This window comes from Lathyrus oleraceus, chromosome 6 (genome assembly GCF_024323335.1).
Source record: "Lathyrus oleraceus cultivar Zhongwan6 chromosome 6, CAAS_Psat_ZW6_1.0, whole genome shotgun sequence".
NCBI lineage: Eukaryota > Viridiplantae > Streptophyta > Magnoliopsida > Fabales > Fabaceae > Lathyrus > Lathyrus oleraceus.
In genome coordinates this window covers 188,476,160-188,485,795 of record NC_066584.1, presented here as the reverse complement: position 1 = coordinate 188,485,795, position 9,636 = coordinate 188,476,160, and the positions used below count along the sequence as shown (strand labels likewise).

The window sequence follows — 9,636 nt, the reverse complement described above, 5'->3', positions numbered from 1 at the left end:
CAGGCCTTAAAATCCAGAAACAGATGCGTATTGAGGTATGGACAAGAATATGGAGGCAAGATTCCAGCTCGAAACAGCTTGCACTAGTGGTAATCTTCAACTGTCATGTACAAGATGCAAAAGCCATAGCCCTAATCCTTCGAGATCCTTCTACTGTGAGCTTCAACAGAAGTCTTACTCCACCTACAATTGATGATTCACAAGAAAAACAACAGAAAAATGGAAGAAATCTTGATGAATGATGAAAAAAAGTGTGTGTGCAAAGTGTGAACAATTGAGAGAATTTGTGAGATTTTCTGTTTAGATCTGAAAGAATGAAATGTCCTTAAGAGTTTCTGTTATGATTAGAACCTTTATACCTCATGCTAATCCAAAAATTAATCAAGCTTAGGCAAATGCGAGTGATTAGTGTAAAATGCATTTTTGTGAGTTTTGGCCAAAATGCCCTTTTCATTATGCAGTCAATGTATCAGTCCAAAATCAGTTCAAACAAGTTCTAAATATCATTCATGATGTGTTGGAATTGGTCCCAAGTGCAAATGGCTTGTAATTCACAAAATCACCTTTTCATGCCAAAAATGCAAATTAGTCCACCTGAAAAATGCCATTTTGCTATGATGATTTTTGATGAAATGTGATAATGCACCATGAAATTTCATGTCAAATGTGGTTTTCTCAAAGAAAGATCACCCAATTTGGCCTTTCCATGTGAAAGTTATGGCACTTTGAATTTAGGCATTTTCTGAAAATGATTGGACCATATCTTGCCAACCACACATGGGAATTTCATGCTCTTGGACTTTTTGGAAAGGTGAGATAAAGATCTTCAACTTTCATGTTGGACAAAATTCCATTTGAAGCTTGTATGGTGAAGTAATTTTGAGGAGAAAAACTTTCCATTTTGGGCAGTTGAAATTACAGGGGTTAATCTTATAATAAACATGGAAGACTCATTGTCCATCACTAAGGATATAGGTGAGTATTACATCTACCTCAAGGATAATTCAAACCTAATAGCTAAAGGTTATGAAAAGTTTGATTAAGAGAGTGGCCATTGAAACCACAAAAAAGGTATTTGAATGAGTAGTATTTACCAATGAAAAGTATTTACAAAATATGATCAAATTTGATTTAAAGTTCAATTCAAAATAAGTGTTAAGAAAAAGAAGTTTGAAAATCAAAAGCATAAGGCTTAGGTTTCTAATGTTTGAAAACAAGTGTTAAATGTTTGCACAAAAGTTTTGGCTTGGGTTAGAGTGGGGGGAAGAAGAAGAATGGCTAAAGTCCTAATCATACAAGAGATGAGGGATAGGAAACAAGACCACAAATGGAGTTCCTCTCTTAAGATCATATTGATGATCCAAGTAGCTCACATCCTTTTGAATATGCAAGTAAAACAATTGTAAGCTCAAGCAATCAACATAATCAAACAAGCTCTTAGAAGATCCCCGATGTCTCTTGTATCTTTCACTTTGGATGATCATGGCAATGGTTCTTCAATTTGGCTCACATAGGATCCCCTAGCACAAAAGCACACACATCAAAGAATTCTATGAAGTAAATCAAGAATGGACAATAGTGAGTTTAGAGGTTTGGTTCTTCTAATCCATCTTCAACATTAAGGTCCCTTTCCTTGAATTTGCATAGGGAATATCCTAGAAACTAAGTCCATTTTGTCCATTTCTTTGCATTTGGTCCACAACAATCAAAATAAAACACAAGCACAATGATATATACACAATTATATGCTCAAGTGAGCAAAAGGAAAATTGCATTAACATAAACATGTACTCAAATGAGCAAAGGGAAAAGCAAATGAATAATATGTACAAGAATAGTAGATTGCATAAATGTAAAGTGCAAGAAGTAAATGTTAATGGTTAATGGTTAGTGTTAATAGTTAGTGTGCCATAAGGCAAATTTAGCGCTATGTTAAGCAATCGTAATTGGACTTATGTAGAAGTCACAACTATTTGAGGCCGGACAATAATAATGTAGGCAACAACACAAGTTAGAGGTCTTGATTAGTGAATCAAACTCTAACAACTTGCCATGCCAAAAAGAAGATGAGAAATGATCTTGTATTGATTTAGGTCCTTTGCATGATTTAGGAAGCAATCTATCCTTAATGCAAATCCACTCACTTGATCTATGATCAAGATGAATTATATTTGAATCAAGGAAGATTACACCTCCATGTATCAATGCTAACCACCAATCTTTAACTCATTGATCAAAAAGAAGAAAGAAGAAGAAGAAGAAGAAGAAGAAGAAGAATTAAAGTGCATTAAATGGAATGAAATGAGATAATCATCAAGCCATGACCAAAGATAGGGAAGATCAAGGTCAAATAATAGAAAACAGAAGCAAAATGAAGATTAGAAGTCAAGAAACAAATAAAATATTTTTGGCATTTTTTAATATTAAAATACAACTTGAATTAAAATAATAAAGAAAGGTCAAACTTAAAACTCACTTCAAATCAACTTTGAAAAGTCCAAGTGAATTATCCCAAGTTTAACAAGGTCAAACAAAGTTTGACAAAAAATTTCAGTATTTTTAGAAGTCAGAAACTATTTTAAATCAATTAAAAATGCATAAAAATAACCTAATTGAACTAAAATCTCAAATAAATGTCAAATCAATTAATGAATTAATGAGAATATTTTTCATAGATCCATCATCATTCAAAGAGGTTGAGAAAATATTTTTGTATTTTTTGAATATCAAAAACTATTTAAAATGAATTAAAAATAACCAGAAAAGAGAAAATTCATGAAAAATATCAAATGTTATAATAAAAAATATTAAAAATCATTTTTAGAAACTAGAAATTAGAAAAGAAATAATGCAATTGGTCCCATAATTTTTGGACCAATAATGAGAGAGTTATGAATTTTAGAAATAAAATGGAATTAAAAGAAATAAAAAAAATTAAAATCAGAAATTAGAAAATAAGAATAAGCGTGAGCCATTGGATCTGAGCTCATTAATTGAGCTGGCACATCATGTGGATCACAGTGCGCCTACCATGCTCTTTGGTCAATGCATCACATGTGGCATTATGAAAAGTCATAACATGGCACGACTAGGATTTGTTGATTCTAAGAGTTGGCAGCAATTTTGGTAAAACAAAGAGTGTTCACAAGATGTTATGTGTGATGTTTTAACATGAGATATCCTATGTACCTGCTGGAGTTAAAGAAGATATGCAAGCAGGATTGTTTCAGAATGCCACTTACAATGCTAAGGCTTCTGATATTGGATGTACCTGCTGGAGCTAAATTGGAAGACATATGCTGCAGGATTGTTTCAGTTGACATACTCATTGTCATGGTAACTGATATGGTTGTACCTGCTATAAAAGGAAACTGGATTATGCAGGATTTTTCCAGATGTCAGACCCGATGTCATGACATCCTGTACACAGAACATTCAGTATGAATGTCTGGTGTTTTGTGATTGCACAATTGGTGGCAATCATTGGTTGATTGAAGATATGGCTAGCTGGTGCAATCTATCAGGGAAATCAACCAGATTTGTTTATTTTCCAAGGAGATCTTTACAGCTGATATGAAAAGATTTAATTGGAAAATATATTTAGGGTTTTCAAGCTGTCCAATGTTTCTATAAAAAGGGACTCAGAAAACCTGTTTGAACACACAACCAATACTGAGCGAAATTTAGAGAGAGAGCTAGGGTTTGTGTCTGTAGGTCATTCAAGTCATCCATAGATGATTGAATTGGACTGATTTGTCTTCTTGATCAAAGCTTTGAAGCAAGATCAAGAGTGTGTCTTCTTGATTGAAACTGTGAAGTAAAATCAAGAATATTGTAATTGAAAAGTAATTTCTTTTCACAAGGGATTGTTGTTTAAAAACACGGGTGTGTGATTGTAAGGGAAGTGAGTGGGTTCTCATATCTAAGAGTGCTTAGGTAGAAATTGCACGGGTAGAGATTAGGTGAGAAAGACTATAACTTGTTGAAGTGTACGGATAGTCTTTGAACTAATTCTATTATAGTGAATTTCCTTCCTGGCTTGGTAGCCCCCAGACATAGGTGAGTTGCACCGAACTGGGTTAACAATTGCTTGTGTTGAAGTCTTTACAATTCTGTTTTATTATCCATTGTGTATTAACAGATATTAGTGTTGTGACATTACCCCTCTGTCCAGAAGGGAACCCTCTCCTGAGAGAGAACCCCATGCTGATAAAGATGATGATTCATCTAGATCAGAAAAAGAGGTGGCTGCTGAAAGGGCTTTGCTCTCTAGGTAAAACCCTACCTAGCAAGAAACAAAATATGCCTCAAGAAAATATTATTGACCTTGAGGAAGAAAGCACTGAAGGAGAAGATGATCCTTTGGTCCATCTGGTTAAACCTAGCGTGGCTGAAAAACTGAGAAGTAAGAAAGGAAAAAGCATGGCTAAAATGAGAGCTGCTAGAGTGAAGAAGACTGCAGGAGTAGGACCCTCTAAACCCTGGAGCAAGGTTGAGGTTGGAAAAAGAAAAGAGAGACACATCTCTGATTCTGAAGAGAATGTTAAAGATGATGTCCTAAACATCTCCCCTGCAAAAAGGCAAGCAGTTCAGAAATCTCCTAGCAAGGTTGCTACTGTCCATCTTGACAATATCTCCTTTCATTTGGAAGATGGAGCAACAAAGTGGAAAAATGTCATTCAGAGACGTGTAGCCATTAAAAGAGAACTGGGTCAAGAAGCTGTGGAGGTAAAGGAGGTTATTGAGTTGATCAAAAATGCTGGACTCATGAAGACTGTGGCAACTCTACCCCAATGCTATGAGGGGCTGGTTAAAGAGTTTATTGTTAATATCCCTGAGGATATTCTTGATAAGAACAGCAGGGAGTTTTGCACAGTTTTTTTAAGAGGAAAATGTGTAAAATTCTCACCAAATGTCATCAACATGTTCCTAGGAAGAGGAATGGATGGAGGAGTAGACTTAGAAACCACAGACAATGAGGTCTGTAGGGCTATCACAGTTGGCCAAGTTAAGGAATGGCCCAGTAGAAATCACTTATCAGCTGGAAAATTAAGTGTTTAATATGCCATCTTGCACAAGATTGGCTCAGCTAATTGGATTCCTACTAATCATGCCTCTACTATCTCCATCAATCTTGGAAGAATTATTCATGCTATTGGAACAAGGGTTAACTATGATTTTGGCAAGTTCATATTTGAACAAACCATTAGACATGCTTCTACAAATGCTGTGAAGTTACCCATTGCCTTCCCTTCCCTTATTTGTGGCAAAATCCTAAGTCAACAACCAGGGATTATGAGCACAAGTGACATACCAAGCAGGAGAAAATCCCCTCTGTCCATCCATTACAAGCTGTTTGAGGGAAGTCATGTCAATGATGTCATGACATCTGCTAAAAGGGAGTCTGCATCCAAAGGAAGCCTGATTGATCAACTAAAAGAGACATGCAAAGAACTGGACAATGGTATAAGGGTGGCCAAGGCCAGAAAAGAAGCTTTGGAAGCTCTCATCTGTAGCCTGGAAAGGGAAGACTTAGAAAAGGCTGATAAGGATTCAAATGCAAGACCTAAATCTCAGTCCAGTTCTGGAAGCTTGGAAGACTCCGAAGGTGTAGCTGAAGATGAAGATGAAGGTGAAGGAGATACTTCTTCTTCTGATTAATGGTTCCTGGCTGAATTGAAGACTTGGAGGGGTGCTGGAAGGTGTGGTGGAAGTTGTTGCTGTTGGGAAAGCTGATGTTCCTTCTGCTTTTTTTTTGTGGCAGTCCTTATGATGCCTGTTTTGTAATATTTAGGGCTCTTAATGAGTTCCTTGGATTTGTGCATTATCTCAGCTGTCTGCTGTGTATAATGTTGTTGTGTACTTCCTGAATTTTTGTTTTAACATGCTTAATGTTATAACATCTGTTTTAAACTTTCTCTGCTAGACTAATAAACATTTATTTTGTCTGATTGGTCACCTTTGGTCAATTTTGACTAAAAAGGGGGAGAAGTGCTTGATATGGAAGTTGGTTGTGGCTGGACAAAAATACAGCTATTATTGGAAGAGGTGCACAGGTGCTGATGGAGAGGTGCACAGGTGCTGATGTTATAGCAGATGTCAGTATGACATTCTGGCTGGTACAGGTGCTGGAGTTACAGTAGCTGTTATTTGATGAATGCACAGATTTAGGGGGAGAAGAAGTACCCTGGTGTATTGGGCATTTGTGTGTCTTACTAGTTGCATCCATAACTAGTAATTATGTTGTTTGTTGCACAGATTTAGGGGGAGGAGAAGTACCCTTGTGCATATGTGTATTACTAGTAGCCATAGCTAGTAATTGTTTTGCTTCTACTGCTGATTAAACTATTGTTTAGTGGTTTAACTGCTGATAGTTTGCCTTGTGAACAAAAAGGACAGATATATGTTTTAGCCAAAATTTGCCAAAGGGGGAGTTTGTTGATTCTAAGAGTTGGCAGCAATTTTGGTAAAACAAAGAGTGTTCACAAGATGTTATGTGTGATGTCTTAACATGAGATATCCTATGTACCTGCTGGAGTTAAAGAAGATATGCAAGCAGGATTGTTTCAGAATGCCAATTACAATGCTAAGGCTTCTGATATTGGATGTACCTGCTGGAGCTAAATTGGAAGACATATGCTGCAGGATTGTTTCAGTTGACATACTCAATGTCATGGTAACTGATATGGCTGTACCTGCTATAAAAGGAAACTGGATTATGCAGGATTTTTCCAGATGTCAGACCCGATGTCATGACATCCTGTACATAGAACATTCAGTATGAATGTCTGGTGTTTTGTGATTGCACAATTGGTGGCAATCATTGGTTGATTGAAGATATGGCTAGCTGGCGCAATCTATCAGGGATATCAACCAGATTTTTTTATTTTCCAAGGAGATCTTTACAGCTGATATGAAAAGATTTAATTGGAAAATATATTTAGGGTTTTCAAGCTGTCCAATTTTCTATAAAAAGGGACTCAGAAAACCTGTTTGAACACACAACCAATACTGAGCGAAATTTAGAGAGAGAGCTAAGGTTTGTGTCTGTAGCTCATTCAAGTCATCCATAGATGATTGAATTGGACTGATTTGTCTTCTTGATCAAAGCTTTAAAGCAAGATCAAGAGTGTGTCTTCTTGATTAAAACTGTGAAGTAAAATCAAGAATATTGTAATTGAAAAGTATTTTCTTTTCACAAGGGATTGTTGTTTAAAATCACGGGTGTGTGATTGTAAGGGAAGTGAGTGGGTTCTCATATCTAAGAGTGCTTAGGTAGAAATTGCACGGGTAGAGATTAGGTGAGAAAGACTGTAACTTGTTGAAGTGTACGGATAGTCTTTGAACTAATTCTATTATAGTGAATTTCCTTCCTGGCTTGGTAGCCCCCATACGTAGGTGAGTTGCACCGAACTGGGTTAACAATTGCTTGTGTTGATTGCTTTACAATTCTGTTTTATTATCCATTGTGTATTAACAAATATTAGTGTCGTGACATTACCTTCGACATCTTATATCTGATACCAGAATTTCAGGATTTAATCTGGAAAATGAAATGGAAGGCTATGATTGAATCTGGAGAACAGACGGTGACCAGCGCCATCGTCTTCTTCGGCCAACTTCCGGCCAAGCCAAAATTTGCAGAAATGAAAACATCAACCAAAATGCACGATCCAGGTACCATTCGAAAGCTGGGGTGTACATCACCCCTGTACCACTCAATTCCACTATAGATCTCTAGATTGAGAGAAATCAGAGGTTGAAATTATATGGTGTTCATATGAACTTCATGATTTTCAAAAATTGAAAGCACAATAATATTGCCTTTATGCAGAGGACTTCAGATCACATAAGAACAAAGCAAATAGATCAATATACAAGCTGGTTCGAAGCAAAATCCAGTTGAAGAAAACCTTTGAATTGCAAGGATTTGAGTCAAGATCTTTGGATTCTTTTGGAAATAGTTAACACTATGGATCAAGAGGAGAAGGTTTAGGAACTTTGAGATCTGAAGATTGATCAAGGAAATCAAAATTCAGATCTGAAAAATTGAAGAGAAAATGCAATAGTTCCTTTAATAATTCCTTTAATGGGGCGGCTTAAGGTTGAAGAAATGAGAGGCCAAGGCATTGTATTTATAGCTGAGCAAGGCTGAGTTGCATGATCAAATCGTGTGCATGGATGAAAAGGGCCTCCATGCATGGGCTTGTACAGGCCCATGGAGGGCCCAATTCCATTTGGTTTGGCAAGCTGAGATCACAATTAAATGAAATGGTCATGCAAAATGGATGTAATCAGCTCATGCAATGTGCTTTCAATTGGTTTCCAAAAATGCACCAAATCTTTCTCCTCTTCGAAAATGGCATCTCCAAAAATGAAACATAGCCTTATGGGTAATGGCTGGAAACTTATTGCATAAGGAACAAATGTTATGTTGATCAAAACTTCATTTGGGCCTTGGAAATTAATGAAAATTGAACTTGAAGTGTAGGGTGCAAAACATGCATATGTGAAATTTTCAAAATTGGCCAAAGTTCAAGCCCTTCTGTCTCAATGATGAAAGCTCCAAATGACAAATCTTCAAAATTAAAGTTGTAGATATTTTCAAGGCAATCAATTTGGACTTAAATTTTGCATCAATTGGATTTTTAATAAGAAGTTATGGGCACTTTAAGTTGGACTTTTTCACATTTCAATGCATTCGGTCCAAAGTGACCTATAATGTTTTGCATTATCAAATGTATTTATTTTAAGATTTTGCATTTTTGTTCAATATAACATTTGAAGTAGACATCTTAAGCTTTCCAATTCATTTGATCCCACCCCTAAACCATGAAAAATGAATGAGTTATGTCCTTGGGAAGTTGACCATAAATTAGGGTTTCAGTCAAAATGACCTATAATGTTTTGGAATGGATGATGATCTTCCAAGCTTTAAATCAATTTTTTATGAACATGAAAGTTGTTCATATGGTCCTTAAGAACAGTTTTACTCTTGGGGCCATCTCCATTTGACCAACACATAAAACGTTAGGTCTCAGTGTATTTCAAAATAGTCAAATGAATTGACTGATCAACTTCTCAAGTCCAAAACTCAAATCTTGATGAATTGATGATTGAGGACGCTCAAATAAGTTCAAATATGCATGAAATGATGAGTTAAAGAACTTCCCTTGATTGTATTTGACCATGGGTTGAGGTTACTTCATGAGCAAGGCATAGTTGATGAACAGATGAATTAGGGTTTCCTTGGGAAACAAGCCTCAAACCCTTGATTTGCTTTGATCAAAATGATGAATTGAGATGTTTGGGAGGAATATTTGATGGATGAGAGTTTTGGGAACCATTGCCATGCTTGCTTTCATCTTCTCTTGACCATATCAATGCACAAAGGATCTCCTATAAGCTTTAGATCTTGTGACTGCTGAAACTACAAACAAGAGATGTTAGTGACATATTTTTGTGCTTTTGGTTAGTAAATAAAATGAGAAAAGCAATAACATACAATTCAAGTATGCTTGGTGATCTCAAACCACTCACAAGAGGTCCTACCCAAAGGTAAGGAGCCAAGATGCTTATGATCCTTGAGGCAATGCCAATGCAATTGTTATGATGCCATGAGGGATCTTAGGGTCA

The 9,636-nt window shown here is 36.2% G+C and overlaps 1 protein-coding gene across 1 annotated transcript; it reads left to right on the top strand.

The window, feature by feature from the left end:
* The first annotated feature begins 4,215 nt into the window (after positions 1-4,215).
* Positions 4,216-5,061, top strand: LOC127094679 (uncharacterized). Its single transcript, XM_051033484.1, has one exon. It carries the CDS (start codon positions 4,216-4,218, stop codon positions 5,059-5,061), a length of 846 nt encoding a protein of 281 aa, XP_050889441.1.
* Positions 5,062-9,636: the final 4,575 nt, after the last annotated feature.

What these genes read in the sequence shown, in the direction of transcription:
- LOC127094679 (XM_051033484.1), top strand. Translation starts at nt 4,216, where the DNA reads ATGATGATTCATCTAGATCAGAAAAAGAGGTGGCTGCTGAAAGGGCTT.